The 23,011-nt window shown below is 41.5% G+C and overlaps 1 protein-coding gene across 4 annotated transcripts in view; it reads left to right on the top strand.

The window, feature by feature from the left end:
- The window catches only part of LOC104300880 (SAM and SH3 domain-containing protein 1), a 596,399-nt gene that overhangs the window by 526,655 nt on the left and 46,733 nt on the right, over positions 1–23,011 (top strand). For 3 of the 4 annotated variants that reach the window (XM_054162726.1, XM_054162729.1, XM_054162728.1), the window contains 6 exons: positions 4,801–4,851; positions 4,969–5,018; positions 17,629–17,669; positions 19,192–19,278; positions 20,572–20,684; positions 21,871–21,972. In XM_054162726.1, the coding sequence (XP_054018701.1) occupies positions 4,801–4,851; positions 4,969–5,018; positions 17,629–17,669; positions 19,192–19,278; positions 20,572–20,684; positions 21,871–21,972 (444 nt within the window). The remainder of the gene's footprint in view (positions 1–4,800; positions 4,852–4,968; positions 5,019–17,628; positions 17,670–19,191; positions 19,279–20,571; positions 20,685–21,870; positions 21,973–23,011) is intronic. The other variant, XM_054162727.1, reaches the window with a different exon arrangement.

The raw sequence follows: 23,011 nt of genomic DNA, 5'->3' as shown, positions 1-23,011 counted from the left end.
CAGTGTCTTTGCTGCTGCTGGATGTTATCATTTAGCATATATCAGCTCTGGCTCTAACATGCGAGAGTAATGGAGCTTCTGCTAAAGGGATGGTCCAGAGGTGGTTTGAGACTCAAAATGGGATTTCTACTAATCTGTAACACTGGAAACTCACTTGCTCTATAAAACCAAAATCACAACATTTAGAAGCCTGCAATCATTTGAATAGAAAATGTCCAAATGATCACATAAATCACACAGTGTACAAAGGAAGCAGAAAAACTATCTGTGAAGGAGGCTTTCTTCAGCCTTCTTTCTTCAGCCCTGAGGCAAACAACTTCATGCTTGAAGCTTAAGCCACAAATCCTGCTTGTTAAGCTTTCAGAATGAGAGGTTTGTAGAAAGCACTTTGCCAATTCACACTTCCACCTCAGATCTCCCAACCTTATCTTCGGCTCCACAGTTGCTTTCTGCAGTGCCCATAGTACAAAAGGGTTGGTAATAACAGACAGTAACTGGGCAGCGTGGTGCCTGCTGCCCTTCACTTCCTCCGGCTGCTGGATCACAGTGTCAGCCAGGGCCTTATCCCACAGTCATCCCCTTGATGGCGTCAGCTTGGGGTGAAGGAAGAGAAAGGAAGGTCAGTAAGATTGCTAAGAATATGCCATTAAAGCTGGGGGAACAAAACGTTTCTGTAAGTTGCAGTTGGTTTAGGGTGGCCATGATGATGCAGTGGGCTTTACTCTATAGCATAATAGCATTATTAATTTTTAACAGCTCCCTCTGGCTTTACTGTCAGTATTTGAGATTCTGCGCTGCACTAACCTTGGCCCTTGAAGGGAGCTGGACAAGCTGGTGCTAAACTGCTGTTTGCCCTCCCTCTTCTGTGTTCCCTGGGGGTTGGGTACAATTTATGAATATCTGCATTTCTCCAGACTTCAGATTTTAATTGTTGGGTTTTAAAGCTGCATTGAATGTGTGCCACTATGCTCTGCTAGTGCATGGATATAGGATAGGAGACATAGGCAGGGCCTTTTAAATCTGGAAATCATGCAAATAACTCAGATGCTTTTGGGAAACACTGGATGTAATCACATAGCTTAAGGAGTCTGCACTTGATTGCGTACTTTCTCAGATAGTTGTGTGTCTTGCACCAACTCTGGATGGTGCATAAGTGGCAGGAAGGTCTGGTACACCTCAGACAGGCTTTTTGGGCACACATGGAGGACAGTTATGTAGGGGAGCAGGCTGTGAGGACAGAAATACCTATTGCTCTGATGCTTGCTTTGTCTAGACCAGAGTCCTGGAAATGCAGGCTAGGGAGGTCTGTCATTGCAACCACTGTATCTATAAACCCAAGCTCTCCTCTATTTAATTTTTAAGGTTTGTTTCAGAAGGGTGAGAGATGTACTTTCATAAAACTGGTCTTTGAAAATATTTTTTTAAAAGATAGTGTCATAGTATCAGTCAGGGTTGGAAGGGACCACAAGGATCATCTAGTTCCAAAGCCCTGCCATGGGCAGGGCACCCCACACTAGATCAGGCTGGCCAGAGCCTCATCCAGCCTGGTCTTAAACACCTCCAGGGACAGGGCCTCAACCACCTCCCTGGACAACCCATTCCAGGGCTTCACCACTCTCATGGTGGAGAACTTCCTCCTCATGTCCAGCCTGTATCTCCCCACCTCCAGCTTCATGCCATTCCCCCTAGTCCTATCACTACCTGAGATCCTGAGAAGTCCCTCCCCAGCTTTCTTGTAGATGTTATAGTGTACTTGAGAACATGCCAGCAGTACATTTGCTCAGCCTTCCTGAATTAGCCTTTGGTATAAAAATGCCCCTGATCCCAGCAGATTAAAGTCAACGACCTGTGGTTTTTAATGTGAGATTTAACGTGAGGTTTAATGGATTTTAAATAAATAGAGTTTCTCAGGGCTGATAAAAGTTCTGTGATCTGTAACACAGATCTATGCCTGAAGTTCAGTCAAGAATAGTATTTCCTCAACATTTACCTTTAGTCTTTTGTCTAAATAGCAATAAGAAAAATATCCTTCTGCTAGAAAGGCAAGTAGGAATATTCATCACAGCAGTACAAGACTGTCAGGTATTTTGCATTTCAGCATTGCAAAGTACAGCTTTAAAGGAGGAGAAGGAGAGTTGTCCTTGCTTCTGCCTTCCACAGTTGTCTTTATCCTATAAAACTGTTCCTGTTCTAACAGGGTGGGCTTGAAGTTAAATCAGGGAGAAAAAAGAAAGCAAATATGGTTAGCTTTTTTAGGATTTTATTGCACAGAATGTGGCTGACTATGCAGCTGAATAGTTTTAGGCTGGAAGTAGTAACTTTCCGTCTAATTTCAATCTTGGACTAGAACTTTACAAGCAAGTGCTCAAGCAAAAGACTTCTATAAAGCCTTGGGAACCTAGACAGCATCTTGTAAATGATAGTTAAAGAAAAGAAAAGAAAAGAAAAGAAAAGAAAAGAAAAGAAAAGAAAAGAAAAGAAAAGAAAAGGCAGCTAAGGGAACAGACAAATGATGGGGAAGTTGGAATCTAAAGGCATGGTGGGGCCACAGTGGATTCTACTGGCTGGCATACTGAAACTTTAAGATGGGATAGCTGATAAAATGCTCCTGTTTTTTCATCTGTGCAGCAGTCTGTGCTCTAACGAGCACATGAATGGGGCTTGTCTTTCCTTCCCTCCTTGTGGACTGCTAGGTGAGTTGAGAGAGTGCCCGAGGAAGATTTGCAGCAATGTGACTGCAGTCTTTTTCAGATGCAAAACATACTCAAATTCTGATTTGACGGAGCTAATGGGGGAAAAAGAGGGATTCCTGGTGCCAAGTAGCTAATTTAACTTTCCTGATCTGTGAGCATCTGTGGAATTTCCCTGGGCTCAGTTTAGCTTCTGCTTGACTAGAGGAGTCCTGCTGGATTTGTCATTAAGTGAATGGGGTTGCCTTTTCATGCCAACTTCTTCTTGTTTCCCTTTTTGTGCTATAAAATCAGCAAAAGTAGATATGTAGACCATGCATAGTCAGGCAAAATCCTCAGCTGGGCACTGACCGTGTGTCAGCCTATTTACTGGCATGCACATAGTTGTGAGCTGGCCTGTGTCCTGGCTGCTGTGGCTCAGTTCTGTTGATTGCACAGAAGCTCCTCTCTAATCTAGATCACAGTATCACAGTATAACTAAGGTTGGAAGAGACCCCCAAGGATCATCGAGTCCAACCTGTCACCACAGACCTCACGAGTAGACCATGGCACCAAGTGCCACATCAAATCTCCTCTTGAACACCTCCAGGGACGGTGACTCCACCACCTCCCTGGGCAGCACATTCCAATGATGAACGACTCACTCGGTGAAGAACTTTCTCCTCACCTCGAGTCTAAACCTCCCCTGGCACAGCTTGAGACTGTGTCTCCTTGTTCTGGTGCTGGGAGAAGAGACCAACCCCTTCCTGGCTACAACCACCTTTCAGGTAGTTGTAGAGGGCAATGAGGTCACCCCTGAGCCTTCTCTTCTCCAGGCTAAACAATCCCAGCTCCCTCAGCCTCTCCTCATAGGGCTTGTGCTCAAGGCCTTGTTGCCCTTCTCTGGACACGTTCAAGTGTCTCGTTGTCCTTCTTAAACTGAGGGGCCCAGAACTGGACACAGTACTTTCTGGGCAGCCTAATCCAACACTGCTTTGTGGCAATCAGTGGTAATTCCCTGATTAGTATTAAAAGGCTGCATTTCTAGAAAATTGTCTGGGTTTCTTTTTTGCATTAAATCTTAACATTTTGTCAGTTTTTTGTAAACAAAGGGCATAGGAAGCACAATTTCACAGTGATAAGAGACTCACCTGTAGATTGGGGAATGTGTGAACAAAAAGACCTGTGGTATCAAGAAATAATTCCACATCCTCACAGCCTTTTTTTTTTTGGGGTTTTTTGCTGGTGGTTTGGGTTGGGTTTTTTTGCATTTTTGTTTGTTTGTTATTGGATTTTCTTTTGGGCTTAAATACCATTGTGGTTGCTTACTCAGCTGTAATTGCCTTTCAGTAACAGTACTCGCGTTATAGTAACTTTGCTAAGGAGTAGGACTGGCTTCACACGTCCAGTAAAGCGTAGTTTTCAGTACTGACAACGATAATTTCTTCCCCCATTCTAATGGTAGGTTTCCCACTGACTTCAGGCAGACTTGTTAATACTATGTACTTTTTAGGCAGCTGGCTTGCAGTCTTAAATTAGATACCACCAGTGGGACCTGCTTCATCTGACTTGAGGCATCTGAAACCCATTGAGTTACTGTCTCTCCATTGACTGCAAAGGGAGACTGGATGACTGAGTAGATGGTTATATCCTAAGTGTTTGAAGGAAGGTGATTTGTACTCCATCCTGTTGACAAATCTGTGTGTGAGAAACTGGCTGTGCTGAAATGATTGAAATCTTCTCAGTATTTTTAGCTCAAAGAATGCCCTTCTACTGCCATGTTTTCTGGGTAGGTTCTTCTGGAAGGTAAATTTGGGGAAATGGCACTTGTGATGATCTAGTGAAAATAAGACATTCCTCTTTCTGTTTTTATTTTTTTTAATCACTTCTGTCTGGCTCTTTTACCTTCATCTGTAACCTCCATTAATAAGGATGGAATTAGCTGTTTTCTGAAGTACTTCAGAATTTATCCTGAAAGATTTCTTCTGAAGAGGTTAATATTTGCTGTCTGAATAATGTTGATGTAGTCCTAGGTTCTGTTGCCCTGGTTGTTCTTCTTTTTTTTCTCTCCTTCAGATTTTTTCTTTCCAGTGTGTGGTATTTTATTAACCTATCCTTTGTTCTGTTTTAGGAGAAACCTGATGCCAGCCCCACATCACTACAGCTGCGATCTCAAATTGAGGTAAGCACTTTTTGATCACCCATTTTTGTTTGTTTATTCTTTAATTTGATATTCTGCATAAATTGGGCAAAGGTTGCTCTTACGTCTGCTCTCACTGCTATGTGTCTTCTCTTGCAGGAGTCGCTTGGTCTCAGCAGCACTGCATCAACACCTGACACTGAAAGAAAGTAAGTGAAGGCACAGGAAGTGAGAAAGGAGGAGTGGGGAATATGGTATCTTTTTTTTCCCCTTAGATTAAATTAATTTTAGATTGTATTGGTGTTTCAGGATTTCAGATCCAACCACTATTAATGAAACCTGTTTTGGAATTTGCTTCTTCTCTCAATCTCTCTTAGTAATTTGTTTTATAAGGTCAAGGGAGGGTTGTCTTTTTTTTTCCCTCTGAGCACTTTTTTCTGTCCTTTTGAACACTTGGGGTGTGTATATACCAAGGAGTCTGGTAGCTGTTTTTGAGGAACATCACTGATTTTACATTCTCTGCACATTAAACCTGCTTAAAAAATAACTTTCTATGACTAGACCCAAATGCAGCCAGAAGGAGATAGGTGAGGTGAAGGGACAGTTACAAATGTAAATCACTTTCCTTTTCCTGTGCATTTTTGGGTTTGTAACTGTGCTTTTGAAGAAGATGCCAAGAGAATGAAGTATTTAAAACCAAGTTAAAAGGAGCTTTAATGTTAGCAATCCTTAATAAAAACCTCTCTGTGAGGAGTGAGAGGGTTTCTGTTTACTGTCACCTCCCACTGCAATATGTGTTCTTGTTTTCTGTGTCTCCTTCCTTTGATCCCAAGATCTTGGATCCCTACTGCTATGGATAGAATGCAGCAGTGCATGAAGACAACTGACATCCCTATTTCCAATTACCTTCACTTCATAGGGTATGTCAGATGGACTGGTTCAGAGTAAGTTCGTGGAATCCAGTTGTAATGTGACACACTTTTGTAAGGTTTCAGTATCTTCAAATGGACAGTGGACAATACTGGACAGTAACAAGAAGGTTTAAGAAATTGCTGTCCCTGTTCTTGCTAGTTCAGCATAAGGAGCATCAGTCCCAGAGGGAGCTGTGATGGATACAGGGAATGGGACTTGCTTGAGTGCCAGCCATGTAGAAGTTAGTTGTATGGCAGGGAACAGCTGCTGAGGGGCTTTCTCTGGAATTGTCTGAAAGCTGGTTTGTGCTACAGAATTTGGAAAGCAGTAAGTTATCTTTTACAGGCACCTTGTCTCTCTTCTGCACTCAGAGAAAGTCATGATGGTTTGCTTGAGGTAGATGCTAATGCTCAAACCATCTTAAAACAGATAAGGTGAATTTAACCTTGGGTAGCATCACTGCCTCCAAGATCCATGCTGTTAACAGAGAAAGCGTAGAAGGCTTAGCATTTCAAACTAGTGCTTCAGATAGTGAAACATGAAAATGTTTTCTTCGAGGATAGCTTCTCTGTCTAACATTATGATTAACCCAGAAGTGCCAAGTGGATGGGAACATTATGAGATCTGTAATGTAGGAAGTAAGCTTCCAAGGCTATTTTATGATCTCAGTACTCTCAGCCTCAAATCACTTTCCCCATGGATAAATATCATCATCCCAGCTCAGGTAATGATAAGGTATAGACCTCACAGCACAAAACTGGGAATAAACTAGTTGTAGCCAGCTTCCTGAATTGTGTCTCTGGGTAGGTGGTGTACCACAAATAACTGGGTGAGAAGACAGTCTACGTGAAAACATCTTCAGAGTGACTCTGTTATGAGAGAGCCCGTTTACCTCACCAAAAGGAAATTTACTGTGTTATTATATGGAAGGAACCTGTGATTTTTCTGGACATTTCAAGAATGGAATTGTCCTGTTTGAGGATTTATCTGTCAGTTGATTAATCTGATAGTGGTTAATAGAACCAGATACGTGGAACTGGCACAGGGTAGGTTGAGTCAGACACTTGAGCAATAAGAAACAAGGCAACATGATGCATGCTAATTGGGCAAGGTGTTGAAAAAATAAATTGTATCTACTCAATACCATACATATTATTCAAAACCTGTGCCTATTAGTGACAGCCTTCCACAGCAATGCTGGTTTCATCCTTCTAGCTTGGAGAGCTGAATTGTCATGGGAGTGCCTTTTCCAAAGAGGCCATTTATACAATTAATCTGCAGAAAAATGATCAAACCCACCTGATAGGTCTGTACTTGTTACTAACATGTTGAATTTGATGTTTTCCAAAGGAGGGCAGTATGTTTGTCCTAGAGGGTTTTTTGGGTTCAATGTTTAGCTTGTGGCTTTCATCTGAATTTGCTGTGGTAGGCATGCTATGAGACAGGAAGCTTGTCCCTTTAGGGACTTTGCTTTTGTGGGCCCCACATGGTGCATGAAAGATCTGGGGTAAAACTTTTACAAAACATATTCTGTTGTGAGAAGACTCCAGTTCACCAAACCTGAGACTCGATGCAGATGTGCATGGGTTTCTCATATTCATGAAGAATATTTTTTGGGGGGAAAAAAGGATGTATTTGTTCCAAAACAGCCATCCAGATTTTCAGGAACTGAAACATCTGCTGTCGTGTGTAGTCTTCCAAAGCCTGAGTCAAAGCTTCCCTAAGAAAAGTTACATTTCTTCATATTGAAAATACTTTTCCGGAGTGGGGTGAGTTGTTTCTAGTGTGGTGTTCTGAGTGGGTTGCTTCAGCAAGTAAGGAAAGAAAGTCCCAAGGAAGAACCTTGGGGATAATGAGGAGAAAGCAAGTCTCCATCTGGAACATGGTAACTCTTGGTAGCTCCTTCACTCAGTGCTGCTGCTTAATGCTACCAAGGTCTAAAGTTTTAAAATAAAACACCCTGTATGGTTGTTTGATTTGCCAGAGTTCATAGATTCCAGACAGAAAGAGGCTTTGATGGAGTCTGGAAGAAGCTATATTTGTCTTAACTGGATTTGTTTTTCCTTTTATGTGGTGCCTGAAGAGAGGGCCTGACAGGATCCAATGTGCACCACATTGAAAACATGATAGGAAAAAATCCTCTTTGAGGGGACAAGACTCAGTCTTCCCTGCTGTTCAAAGTCAGTGTGAAATTAGTCATTGCCCTCAGTCCATCAAGTTGCTCAGCAAGTGTCTGTCTATTGGGTGATGTGCTGTAACACAGAAGAGCAGTTGTAGTGTATGGAGGGAGGCAAAAGGTATTAAACAGGCCTGGAGGCAGAGTTGCTTGTGACTTAAGTCACAATCCCTCCAAAAGGCATTTGGGATAATAATCACCTTTCTTTGTTGCTGACAACATTGTTCCTGTTAATTAGATGAAGCTACAGAAAGACCACGCATAGGAACCTGCTCTGTGCCCTACCAAAGATAGTTTTCATTCAATGTGTTCTGGCAAAGAAATAAAAATCTTTGCAGTAGCAAATGCCTCTGAAATTTATGTGAGTAACAGCAAGAATATGGATGGGGCCTGAAAAGCTATCTGTAAACATCAGAAAACAAAGTCATGTTTGTTCAAGCTTCACCTCACAATTCATCTGATTTTTTGGCCATACAGAAGTTCCTTCTGTAAACTGAAACGGTTGGTCAGGTTTCCAAATCATAATATTCAGCAAATAATACAAAGCATGTTATGTTATGTTTGTAGTTTTCCTCTCTTCATAATAAATTTCATTTCCCTCTGCCCTTTCCAAGATTCCAGCAAGACTCTTGCTGTCAGTTGTGGTACCAGTGTAACTTTGCAGATACTTAGTGTGCCTTTGGCAAAGTCACAACAGCATCTTTAACAGTGACACTATTCAGATTAAACAAAAATCTCCCCAGACCTGCAGGTGTTTCTGTATGGAAACACAGACTTGTACTTTTGCTGGAAGAATCATCAGTGTAACAAATATGCAGTAAGTGTGCTTTTAGCAGTTACTATTGCTTCTTTGTCCCCATACCACCTTGATCTGGGGATGTATTGTATATACAATCCCTATTATTTCCAAGTGACGGCAACACCCCAAGGATGTTTACTTAGGCAGGGGACTGAGCAGGGTTTTCTCATAATTGTAAACAGAGTGTTTAGAACAATGTATCCCAACTTTCAGCCTGTTCCCGGTTTTGAGCATTCAAGTCTACATGACAGACTGATGAGCTCTGCACGTTTGACAGGAAATCCAGGTTAAACCCAGTCCCCTGAACTCAGGCTTCTGTATCCTGACTCTCATCCTGTTTTCAGAAGAACTGTGGATGTTGCAGAGGGGAAGTTTTGTGTTTTCCCTCATGGGAAATAGATCTATTTGTTGTCACTGTTTGCTCCAGCAGCCTCTGAGCAAGTTTCAAATATGGGGTATTGGAGAACTGCCAGGAAAGTGAAGGAAGTGGGTGAGAGACCCAAGAGCACTGCATACAGATAGGATGAGGGACAGACAATCCTATATACTTTTTCTTCTTCCTTGCAGCTGCTAGAGAAGGGAAAGACAAAAAAACCACACATGAGGTAACAGTTGTGGCTGTATCTGGTGTTTCACAGGCATTCTCACCACCTTCACATGGCAGTGTGTTACGAATTGTCACCTCCTACAAGAACCACCTGCCGTTTCTTGAACTGTACCACCCAAGGACACTCCTGACCCAGTAAATGGTCATACTTCATACTAAACACCACAAAATTCATCCTGCTATACTCCTCAGTCTGTGGCATAATACAGTTTTAAGCACTCACTACCCTGTGATCCTCAGGACCTAAATCCCATACTCTGACAGAGCAAGGCACTGAGCAGAAACAGACTTTTCTAAGAGAAGGAGCTGGAGAAAAGCATGCACGTGTGGGGTGCAGGCGGCACAGGGCAGCATTGCTTGGGAGCTTTGCATTCCCCTGGCATGGGGGAACTGCTGTGCAGCTGTGCCCTTGTCTCTCTGCTTCAGCTGCTCCACAGGGTGAACATCTTTGTCATCCTCTGTGTGTGTGCAGGACAAAGACCTTAAACTGAGCTTCTCACATGCTGAATTTATACAGTTTGGCCAGGTCTCTGATGTCTTGTTGGGAATGTTAGAGGAGAAGTTGTTCACTGCTTGAGTATTACAGCTTTCTCTGAGGTTGTTAGCAGGTAACCAGTGAGACCACAAAGTGGCTGCTATTTGCATGGTATTGTCTCTGCAGGAGAGACTACTGACTGGATCGGTTTTTAAGGATTTTATGGAATGGATGTGGCATAGTAAAGCCAGTCACTGCCCTGTGGTGTAAACTTGAACTCCAAATGAGCCTAAGGCTGGGAGTGTTCCTGCAGTTCAGCGTTCCCATCTTCAACAGTGCTGTTCAGTGAAATCAACAGTCTCTTTAGAAACAGGTTTCATTTTGCATCAGGATTCACTCAAGCCTCAATTCTGCTGACTTTGATACGCTAATCTACTGGCCTTTGCCAGTAGTTTTGAACTCTAGATTTCTTAATCCCTTCCCCTGCAGCATCCAAACTGCAGGTCAGGCTTTCAATGAAGGAGGTTATTAAATCATCCCTCCAGGTCATGGATGAGGGAGGCTTAAATTCTATTACGTTTGATTCTGGCAACTTCTCAAGGTGCCCAAATTAACTTTGGCAGGCATTTGTAAGCTCACCTGCAAAGCCACAGGAGGGTGGGTCTGACAGAGGATGTGAGACAGAGAAAGGCCAGAAACTGAGAAGAACAAAGCAGAAAACAAACAAATCCCACAGACTGAGGATGCTAAAGGTTTCACTTAATTGCAGACTAAATTGTTCCTTTTGCAGAGTTTAAAAATGGAAAAGAATATTGAAGTAAAAGAAGTAGGAGCTTGCTGCACTTCAGCTGTCTGTATTTAAGATGTGTTTTTTTTAATACCCTGTGCTTGCAGGAATTGAAAAGAATCGGTGAATGTGTACGGCCTTGTTTTCGCTTGTTTGAGGCCTGATTTAGTCAAAGCCAAATTATTCATGCTGTCTTTAAACAGCCTTCTCAAAAGAAGTAGGGCAGGAAACTCCCACAATTACCCTCACAATGGGAGTGAGAGGCCAGCCAAACGTCGCCAGGGACACGTGAGGAGGGAAACCAGTGGGCCTTTGAGCAGCTGGAAGAAGATTTCAAGCTTGGTAATTTTGTAGGAAGAAACGTGAAGGGCAGCTTTCATGAGAAAGTCTAACTCGTTGCAGCTCGTTGACATGGCATGTAGTGAGCAGCGCGCACAGAACCGGGTGCATTGCGTGCAGTATGTTGGGTCCTGCGCTTTGCTGTCAAGGAGTTTTTGTCAGCCGGCGATTATCTATTTCCTGGCTGGGACCAAACAGTCAGTTATTAAATTTGTGACATAGCCTTATCTGCATTCTGCTAATCACCCGACTATGTCCATGGGACCAACATGGTGGCATCCGTGTTGGTGATGGCACAAAACACACGTGCACATGTAGAGCTCACAAGCAGCTCAGTGTTTGTTTCCACTGAGAAAGTTTTGACCTGCTTAAAGAGCCATTGCCATGGAAACCTAATGAGAAGATAATTGAATGAAACGTTTTTGCTTTCCATCCCTTTCTCACAGTGGTGCTAGCAAGGTCAGAACCTTGTAGGCCTGCTTTCTCTTCAGGTTCATGCAAATTTGATAAAAATATCAAAGGCCTGTTTTCTTCCCTGTGCCAGCTCCAGTTAGATAAATTATCTCGTATTCAGTCAGGAGTAGTTAAAAGTCTGTCAGTTTTTCATACTAATTATGTGACTGGGCCATTTCTAATGCACACAGATAACAAATGACTTTGCAGCAGCGGCAGCACGGGCTTCTGCATCAGTTTATTCACCACTGTGAATCTGCGTAGTATTTGTAGATTGAAAATCTTATCCAAAGCATTTTCCTTGGTGGGCTATAAATAGTCATTGGGAAGGAATAAGAGGGCCACTGTCATTTTATTGAAAATCATAACAGTAGTGGTTTCATTATCAGATGTTTACTATGCACCTGTTGATTTTGTGGTCCATAAATGAGATGTGGCCATGTGCTAAAGCATATCTGTATTTAAAATACTGAAGTGTTGAAATAGACACCCCGTCAGAAATCCTGTCATTCTCAGTTCCCATGTTTGTTCTGTTTTGAGAATGATGATCTTTCAGAAATCGACAGGCACATTCATGAAAGCAGCACATGGCGTCATTTGTTTCCTTTCCCGGTTCTGTGGTGTATCAGCACATTCACATCTCCGGGCATGTATGACTGTATCTCTTGTAAAGTCAACTTGTTCTGTATGCAAGATAAGCTCTGGGCAATCCAGAGTTAACAGGAAAAGCTGTAGCCCATTAGTTCAAGGCAGCTTAGTCTCTCAGTTGGCTTGTGATGCAAATGTGTGTGTGTGTTCTTCCTTCCACCCCCAAGTTCTGGAGCACCATCTCCAGGATTCAAGAGTTAATTTATAAAAGGGACGGATTGCTTAGGTATAGCAAGTTTATCCCCACTGCACCACTGTTGTGGAAAGACAGACTGAAAGACTGGTTTGCATGTCTGGCTTTGCTATTGTTAGTACAAAACTCACAAGTTGCAAAAGAAGAACCAGAAGTGCCCTCCAGAGGCAGTCCTCATGGCCAGATCTTTGTTGTCAAAGATGTCTGGTCGAGTCTTGAACTTTCAACCATCCTCTTAAAAGGAGTTATTTTTTTTAAAGCTGTCCTCCCATTCTCTACCTACTGTTGGAAGTTTGTCCAAATAGATAGGAAATGTTAACTCCTCTTTTCTAGTATTTGCTGGCTTACGTCTACTTCCTGTCCCTGATTTATTAGTAGGCAGCAAAATAATCTTCCAGCTTTCAATTTAACAGACTGAACAGGAAAACCATTCTAGCTCTCTCGCATAAGATTAGCTCTTCAGTTTTCTAACTATACTAACACCTTTTCTTTCTGCAACTTCTGGTTTGAATTCATCTTTCTTGAGCATGAGTAATGACAGTTGCACAGCTACTCCCTTATATATTCTTTTTGCTGCCCTTGGATACCTGTCAAGATTGTCATGCTTTTTTCCTCAGTCATCCTTTTTTAAGCTGGTATCCACAGGTCGTTTGCAAACCTTCAGTATTTGAAAGACTGACTTTTTTTGTCAGTCCGGTTTGTGTGCTTGTACATTGTAGTCTTGAATGTAAACTCCTTTCAGTTAATCCAGTCCTTCTAATCAGCGAGTTCCTGGGCCCAGTTCTCCACTCTGGCTGTTGTGACTAAATTTTATGTCACTAATCACTGAGTGTTCTCATGTCATTTACTAAACTCCACTGAAACCCATCATCTAAGGCAGTAATATTTGGATACTGACAAAAGTGGCTCCACTTACAGACTATCTATTGTGCTTGGGATTTTTCCCCTCGTCTGTTTATTTCATCAGTTTGGCTCCAAGAGGCAGGCATGAAGTATCAGCCAAGAGATGGCTTTGAATCTGTGAGATTAATGGATTAAAGTTTTGACCTCTTCTGCAGCTCACTTCCAGAGATTATGGTTTGATGAGAAAGCACTCCTCCTCTGTGGCCATAAAACTTTTTTCCTTCCCTCTTGTCTGTATATACACCCATACATTTCTTCTGCTCTATGTTGTGACAGTACATTTCAAATGAAAGCTTTTTAGTAAAGTTGCACATCAGACCACAACAAAAATGAAGGCCTCCACAGCAGAGTAATGGCATTTGGCTCCCTTTCAGACATGCAGTGCTGAAACTTCTGCCAAGTGTCGCTGCATCATTAACTTTCAGTACAAGTTATCAGTCTGTGAATGGAAGAACACAAATCATTTTCAGTGCACGTTCACAGAGGATCTTCAGTTTTAACAGAGTAAGGGAGGGTAATTGGCAAATCAAACATACAGTGACTCTGAGGTACTCTGGACTGTTTCATGAGACATGTAGGAAGTAAAACACTTGATTGATCTCACTGAAGATTTTAAACATCAGAGATGCCTGATGGAACGAAAAAGCAAGTACCTTATCAAGCCCTATGTGGTAAGTTTTGTTGGCATTTCCATCGTTTCAGACCAGCTGTTAGCATTTTCAAGGTCAGGCCAGGCATGGAAGATTTCCTCTTTAGGGAATGCATAACATCATAATCGGAATTTGCATCTGTTGATGAGACTCAGCGTAGCTCTTAAAGCACTTATAAATGAAGGTGGTCTGCTTGCTGTGGATTGTACTCTTCTCCTCATCCTTTCCAGCTCAGGCACATCAGAAGTTTGCTCCTACTGCTCTTCCCCTATTTGCAGGCCAGTGTCTGACAAGCTGGTGGCCTCAGGATAATGCCCAGTGAATAAACGTCCACATCACAAACATTGTTTTACACCTGACACTCATATCATTGTTGGCAGCTGAGCAAGAGACAAAAAGGATTAAAATGCAGCTGAAGAGCACAAGAGACTGCCTCTACACTTTTATGCTGATTTCTGTAGTGAGGCAGAGTCCTGATCATCAACAAATTTCATTTTCAAAGGACAGTGATTTGGTGGATTTTGTGGATAATAAATTCATTTGAAATAAATAGAATAACTGCCTGATGGGTGAGGTCTGTGCTCAGGTTCAAAACATGTAGTGGGTTAATTCTGTCAGTTCCAACTGAATTTGGCTTTATTTTTACAAGTCCACATATTTTTTTGTGTGTCCAGTTTACCTTCTTTTAGAAAAATGCCCACTGACAACTTTACTTTTCAGTGTCTGGATGAAATCCTGGCCTTGTTAAAAGTCTTTACCTTTTGACAGTACTTTTAATGGAATTTTTACTGAGAAATCTTGACTTTTGTATTTTCCTCCTGCAGTTTTATTCAGGTTTCTTAAAAACTAAGCATTTCATAGAATCATAGGTGGCATCAGGTTGGAAGGGACCCTTGAAGGTCAGCCCTCATCTTGTCCAACCCCTCTACAGTGAGCAGGGACATCCCCAACTAGATTAGGTTTCTCAGGGCCCCATAAAGTTTAATCTTGAATGTCTCCAGGGATGGGGCCTCCACCACCTCTCTGGGCAACCTGTTCCAGTATTTCACTACCCTCGTTGTGAAGAGCTTCCTCCTAATGTCCAACCTAAACCTACCCAACTCTAGTTTAAAACCGTTGTTCCTCATCCTACGGCTATAAGCCATACTCCTTTTGCAATAGTCCTTTCCCAACCTTCCTGTAGGTCCCCTTCAGATATTGAAAAGTAGTTGTGAGGTCTCCCCAGAGCCTTCTCTTCTCCAGCTGAACAATGCCAGCTCTCTCAGCCTGTCTTCACAGAAAAGGTGCTCCTGCCCTCTCACCATTTTGTGGCCCTTCCTCTGGACCAGCTACATCAGCTCCACGTCCTTCCAGTGTTGAGGACTCCAAAGCTGGACACTCCAGCTGTGGTCTCACCAGAAAAAAGTGATAGAATCTGCTCTCTTGATGTGCTAGCCATGCTTCTTTTGATGCAGCCCAGGATGTGATTGGCCTTCTGGGCTGCAAGTGTACATTGCTGGCTCACGTCCAGCTTGTCCACCAGTACTGCCAAGTCTTTTTCTGCAGGGCTGCTTTCAATCTCATAATCCCCCAGCCTGGGTTGGTATTGAGGATTACCCTCACCAAGGTGCAATAATTTGCACTTGGTCTTGTGAACCTCATGAGGTTCTCCTGAGCTGACTTCTCTAGCCTGTCCAAGTCCCTCAGGATGGCATCCCATCCCTCAGTCATGTCAACTGCAGCATTCAGCTTGATATGATCAGCAGACTTGATGAGGGTGCACTCAGTCCTGTTGCCTATATCACTGATGAAAATATTGAACAGCACTGATCCCTGATATGGATCCTTGAGTGACACCACTTGTCACCCATCTCCATCTGGACCTCAAGCCATTGACCACTACCCTTTGTATGCAACCATCTAATTAATTCCTTATCCACTGAACAGTCCACCCATTGAATCCATCTCTCCAGCTTAGAGACAAGGATGTTGCAGGGGACTGCATCAAAGGCTTTACAGAAGTCCAGATAGATTACATCTGTTGGTCATCCCTTATCTACATGTGTTAGTATAACACCTATATCTATAACTTTCCCCCTTTAAGGGTAAACTTTATTAGCAAGGAGAATGATAAATATCTTCCTCCACCTGGTGCACTACAAATCTGAAATTTGGTTGCTTCAGTAGTTTTCAGTTTTTGCTGGATTAAATTTCTAATTAGTCTGAAGTTGATGGAAGTTCCTCTCAGGCGTCTCTGCTTCCTGGGAGTGTTCAAGCAGCCTGTGGAGCTTGGGGACATGGTTTATTGCTGACCCTTCAGTGCTGGGTTGAGGCTTGGACTGGATGAGCTTGGAGGTCTCTTCCAACCAGACATGTTCTGTGATTCTGGGTTTTTAGGCAGAAAACACATGACTTATATAGGTTGGACTTAATGATCTCTGAGTTCTTTTCCAACCTGGTTGATTCTGTGATTCTGTGTGATTCTGTATTTCAGAGATTCACTGTGCCAAACCCTCCTTATCTAGATGAATTACTAAATCAAACGGAAACTTCATTCTGTCTCATTTCCCATGTGATGATACGTTTGCGAATGGACGAGCAAGTTTCTCATGCTTGCAAAACACTGGCCAATAATTGCTTACATCTTCTAAAATCTGAACTAAAATTTCCCTTCACGAGGTTTATTGAATTGATCAAAAACTCTTCGTTGCCCTCTTCTGGGAGTCTAAGAAAATGCAAGGAGCCTGTGCAGACACTGCGAACAGCAAGGGGTCTGGCGTGCGAGTGGTATTATATAGCCTCATTCAAAGAATGATTGGGCTTGAGGTCTTCTTGGGATGCTGGGGTGTGCATGTTTCCATTTTGCATGGCTGCATTACAGCCACCGCACAATAGAGCATTGTCGTGTCACGGGGCCGAGCTCTCAGAAAAGACATTGCAGTAATGCTTTGCACTTGGAGCCTCCAGAAAAGCCATTGAAGCTGGCAGAAGTCATTTCACTGGCTTGGTACAGCATGGTTAAATAGTGATTCCCATAGGAAGGCTTCAAAGAAAAGAACAAGATTTGGTGATTTCTATTAGCTCCATTTATACAGACAGGGAAAAAAAGGCAATGAAGCGGAATGATGTTGTCTCATCAGATACCCCACAATGAACTGCTGGCACTGAATTGGAATCCATTATGGAAAACTAGTTCAATGGACATAAAGACCAAGAACAAAAGATTTACTTGCTATTTTAGGGAGTTGTTTGTAAAGTCCCTGTTCTGTTAAAATAAGTCTCTGCAGCTAGCTTTTGAGGGAAAGAGTATATACTGGTGGGAAAGCACACAGAAGGGGATTCAGGAGAGAGAAGCTGTAGTCAGTCTCCAGGCATCTGTGGTCACACTTCATAGGATTTGGACTAGCATTCTTTACCTTGTCTTTACATCTCAACTCCTCTCTTCCACACAGTGGCTTCTGAAAGTGTAGCAAGCACAAAGCATTTTCAGATGAAAACCAAATAGACTGAAAACTGTTACAGAGCTAAACAAATACAGCATCCCAGTGCTACAGTTTCTAAGGCTGCCATCTTACTGTTTTAGAAATGAAAAGGGGGAAGGTCAGTAAAAAAAGTGTTTTTCTGAGGGATGCATAGACTCCTTTGCCTTAAACACAGGTCTCTGTCAGTTTGTATTTTTCTGTGCTGGTCACAAAAGGCACTTTTAAGAGGGGAACTCAGTTACTGTGGTCAGACCAGTGGGTTCAGTTTTTCTTTCCAACTAGCTGCGTTGGGAAGAAACGGGAAGAGAAAACAGCTGATGATATATTGTTTGGAAACTATAATTTACTGTAATCAGACAGCTCATAAGAAATGTGAGAAGCCTACATCAATAAGTCTATTTCTCTTTTTGTCCTAGGCTCTCCATTCATAAATCAAGTTCGGAAGATGGCTCTGTAGGTCAGTATATTTCATTTTATTTGATACTCCTATGGAATTCTTAAACAGCTTTTGAGTTTTGCTTGTGCTGGAATGTGAAAAGCTGAGTAAACACAATACTGGCAGAAATCAGCAGGATTTGTGGGGGAGGGGGAGGTTAATCTCGGGAGCTTGCAGTTAGACGCTGGGTGTCTCAGTGATTACTGAGATTGCCCAACCAGCATTGTCATGTGGTAGACAAACATCTTTTGACTTCTTATATTGAATTTCAAAAGTCTGCTTGTTAAATCACTGCTAGTCTATCCCTTTGCATTCTGAAAATTACCACCAGCAGTGAATAACTGGGGGATTTTTTTGTTGTTTTTGTTCATGTCACACCAGAGTCTCTTCCTTTGTTTCTAAAATATTTTGCATTCTTAAATATTTGTTTTCTATTGTCTTGTACACTAAAAAACCCCAGAACGAACAAAAACCCTCAAAAACTTACTATAGTTAGTTTATATTGCTATCTTAATTTATTAGCTGGGCTGATGCAATTCTGGAGAAATTTTATTTACCTATTGGAAAGGAAAATAAAAGCTGTGAAGGTTTTTTTCTTTCTTTGCTTCTTTTAATCTAAATGTAAGCTGTATTTCAGAGAGTCAGTAACCTCAGCTCTAGGTCTTCCAGGGCAAGGCCCGAAAATGCTATAGTCAGGTGCTGAAACTGTGTGGCACAGTATAAACTGTATTCTTTTGAATTTTTCAAAAGCAGGGGGAAGAAGTAGCTCTTATCGTTAGCAGTTCTGCCAAATTGGGCATAATATGTTCTCTTGCTGGTGGTGTAAGCTTTATAGCATGTGCCCTGATTAATTCAACAGAACATAGTTATATGCCCTACCCAGGGCCAGATCCTGTTTCTTTTTTAGGAAAAAATTACTTCTGGGCCATCCTGCCATATACAGATCTGATGTTAATGGACATGGAGATCTAACTTTGTACAGTCCAGGCATACAGATAGCAAGATGTAGCTGATGGTGTCATAAGATTTACCATGCCAAGTAGCAGAATGTGTGTTTGTGCGTGTGTGTCTGTGCATTTATATGTATGTGAGGTGTGCATTTTCTGTATAGATATGCACACATACATATTGGAAAATTACTCATTCGAGTTGTGGCTTAGACTTACTAATTATGCCTCTGTTAAAGAGAATGAACAAAATGCTTAACATGCTTCCAGAGTTGACATTAGCAACTCCACAGATATCAAAATGAATAGAAAATATTTTCTGTTTATAATTCAAAATATGTTAAGTTACTGGCTTATCTCAGTCCTGTATATCATTGGCAATTCCAAAAGGATGCATTTCTCTGGAATAGCTTCATCAGCATAGCTCTAGTACAGAACAGATAAATAAAACCAGAACATTTGAGATTTTATTGTTGTTTTTGACTTAGAAAATATAATTTAATGCTTGAGAGCTTCTTGGACACTTACTAATTAATGTTTCTTTCTGAAATTCTTTTTTCCTTTCCCTTCATCCTCCCTCTCCTCTTTCCTTTTAGGGAAAGCAGACTGGAAAAAGAAAAATAAGTTTTTTTGGCAGAATTTCCGAAAGAACCAGAAAGGACTAATGAGGCAAACTTCAAAAGGTAAATCTTTTTTAAGGACACACAACCTGTCCATATGAAATAGGAGTCAGCATCACAAAGGAGTAGAATTTATTTGCATCAGTGTGGCAGTGAGGATCTGTGGAACTGGGTGTGTTGTCACAGGTTTGGTTCATCATGACAGAGCTTAGAAAGACAAGTCCTATTCTGTGAGACTGTAGATATGAAGCTGAGATGCCTTTGATCCTGACTGTCAGTAATGGCACAGACATAAAGTGATGTGGTTGATACATATTTATAACTAATATCTGTAAATAAACAAGACTCTTTCTTTCCTCTAATCCTGACTCAATAAAACTAATGCTGATCTGTTTTAATTAGACATATGTTTCTCCTTTCTTTGGCATTGGGTTGCTTTGACCTGTGTGGTTCAGGCTTGTATCCAGTCTCTCACAGGAGAATACAATAGAAAAAGTTGTAGCAGAATTGCATCTGGTGACTAGTATGAATGTAAGATAAATTCCACTTAAACAGTCAGCTGTCTTTCTTTAGCTCTTTTCCAAGAGGTGCAGCTGTGTGTCGCTTTAAGTAGTTCTCTTCATACAGAAAATTTCTGTTTCCCTGTGCATGTGTTGGATCCTTGTGTTGCAAACAGATACTTCTCCATGTCGCTGTTTCTGTGCTCAGACAGAATGTGAAAGATGACAGGAATCCACTTAGGAGGTCCGAAAGGGCACATTTACACTCTCAGTTAAAACATGAGTCCTTGCTGGCTCTCAAGTCAAGGCCTTATTGTCCATGCTGACAGGCCAAGCACAGATGGAAAGGAGAGGTCCTGGAGTTGAAAACCCCAGTACATCCAGCACCATGTGCCAGCTTAGCAGCCAGTTAGATAGCCTGGGTAGATGGGAGGATATGGCCAGTCAACTGCAGAGAGCCATGAGGGGTCCAGCACACTGTTCCTGAACAGACTTTGCATCTGCTCTGGCAGCTAACTACAGTGTTCCTCAGGGCTAAGTGCAAGACTTCTGGCATTTGCACTTCTCTGTGGATTCTTGTCTTTCAGTGTCAATAACTGTGTGATGCCAGTACTTTTTATTTCTCCTTGTCGTGCTCTCTTTCTTTCAGCGCCAGTTAGCTTTCTAGTCCTAATTTACTTCCTTTTCTTGATCATTTTTTTCCAAATTATTAAGTCTTTTGAAATTTTTACTATGAGCCTGCTCTGGTGAAGATCTGTTTCTGGCCAGCCATATCCTTGTGGGTAAAACCAGTTGCACTGTACCCCACTCTGCGTGACCTCTTACACGTGCTTATTATCACTGCTTTTTACTACAGGAGAAGATGTCGGGTATGTGGCCAGTGAGATCACCATGAGTGATGAGGAACGGATCCAGCTGATGATGATGGTCAAAGAGAAGATGATCACTATTGAGGAAGCACTTGCTAGGGTATGATATGTATATACTTTGTTTTCCTTGAGAAACGTGTTTTAGGATTAGGCTATACCAATCCGGAGTTTTCCTATGAAAAAGGAGAGAAAGCCTGCCTGTTTGTCCCATTGCACTAGGTAGAATAATTTAGGTACCAGTTCCTTTGTTTTGGGCATTTGACATTAAATCAACACAGATGTCATTTTAATTAGTACAGTGGCTGTCACAAGGTTTCTCTTAAAAATCTATGTGTTAACAAACAAAGAAAAATATGTAAGCTGTTGTATTTGTGCAGCAACAGGGCTGAGATTTTAATTGCTCTGGACTCCAAAGGTTAGTGCTGAAGTTTCCATGCTACTTTTGATTTTTGTACCCTTGTGCAAAATACCCTGGTGATATGCAGGGTGTTCTGCATTTTATAAAGGCCACGAACTGGCACTCCGGTAAATCTCCATACTAGGTCTTGAATAGAATATAAGGCTGCATTGTTGTCTGAAGAAATTACTACCTTGCCTGGAATCACATCATGAAAAAAAGGCAAAATTTCAAAATGACCAGGTGCTAATACTGGGAATTCTTTTTAATTTTTTGCTGTTAAAAAACACGTGGAGGGAGAGTTGTACCTAATCCGTGTTATTCGTACCTGTGCTGGTACCATTTCCCTCTAGTGGTCTGAGCTACTAGCTGCAACTTTTCGAAAATTCCTAATACCACCAGTTCTTGATGATCCTCTCAGCAGTTTGACTCCAGTAGGATTGCTCTTATGTCATAAGGCTTTTATTGGAAAATGGGGAAGATGTCCTTTTGTTGTAAAATTATTACAGATAGTTCCTAGTCCTTACTGCAGATCATTTTCCTTATGAAGGAAATTGGCAGGCCGTTATAATTCAGTGTGTCTGCTGTAAAATGTGCTTCTGAGTTGGGGTTGTGTAATTTATATTTGACCAATGACAGTTCATCAAAACTCAGTGTTTGTCAAAACTCAGTGTTTGCAGGTCATTTTTGTTTAAGGAGAAAAAAATAATCCCATTGAAACTTCTGGTTCTAAACCAAATTATTTTGAGCAGTGAGACAAAAATTGTGATTTAATCAGCTTCACAATGATACTAGGGAAAAAAACCTGCAAGGACATTGACTCTTGCTGTTTCAATGAAGACTGAAAGCTGCTTCTTATTGGAAAATGTTTTGTCTTTTCAAATTTCAGCTGAAGGAATATGAAGCACAGCACAGGCAATCGAGCAGCGTAGATGCTACAGAATGGCCTGATGGGTCTTACTCAACGTTTGATGGGTCTTCCAATTGTAATGTAAGTACCTGCCATTCTCATAGAGCTTCCCAGTATCATTTAATATTTAAATCCTTTTATTGCAGTGTAGAAGTATCCTGACTTACCTGACGCTTTCCTTAATAACAAGTGTATCATTTGGCCTTATGATGCTATGTTCTGTTTGCAGAAAATGTTCACCATGGGTTATAAATCTTTAGGGTCTGTTATTGTAGTCTTGAATGGTCTTCAGGTACAATGTCTCCTTTTTTCCTGTTTTTGTTTCATTTTGGTTTTTAATCTAGTCCTTTGTCACCAAGCTTTTGCAACACAAGTGATCCTAAGCAAAAATGCCCATGTTCCAAAACACACAGGAGAGGGTTTTTAGATTGTTTAGAGGGAATCCTTGTACTTTGCTGATTCACAGTAACTGAGAAGCAGATATTTTTAGGCCATTCTAGCCCTTGTTTGACACATTCTAATTGAGGGTCTGGCTAAGTCATAGCTGCCTGCTGCTTGTGAACAGTTCTATCTCTGCATTTGCTCTCAACCCAGAGAATTTGCAGCTTTTGCCAGACCCATAAGCAGTAAAGCAGCTTTCCTCTCTCATTTTTACTTCTCATTAGTGTAGCTTCTGTTTTTTTGTGGGCACCAGACAGTCTTTGTATCATGCCATACCAAATTAATTAATTTTTCCTTCCAAATATCTGCATTTTCACTGAGTAGTTTATCCCACTTGATTTCTCTAATTGAATGTTCACAGATAAATCTTAGAGAAGAACACATTTGGCTGTCAAATCCAAGCTCTTTGTAACCCATATAATTGATTCATAGGCTTTTGAGACCATTGATTGATTTATTTTATTGTCAGTGGAATTTCCTGCTAACTGCAGCAGACAGTTAACTTCCCCCCTAAGCAAAAAGAAGAGTGCTGTGTCATTTTATGAAATGTTTAAAATATTTTGTGGTGGAGAAAGGTTTTCTTGTTTGTGTTTTTCAAAAATGCCCATCTTCAGTTAGATGGCAGCAAATGGTGACTGGTGCTGCCTTATTCTCTCACCCTTTAGATTAGAAATGTGCA

Source organism: Dryobates pubescens, chromosome 6 (genome assembly GCF_014839835.1).
Source record: "Dryobates pubescens isolate bDryPub1 chromosome 6, bDryPub1.pri, whole genome shotgun sequence".
NCBI lineage: Eukaryota > Metazoa > Chordata > Aves > Piciformes > Picidae > Dryobates > Dryobates pubescens.
Note: the sequence above shows the minus strand (reverse complement) of the source record. Positions and strands in the feature narration are given on the sequence as shown.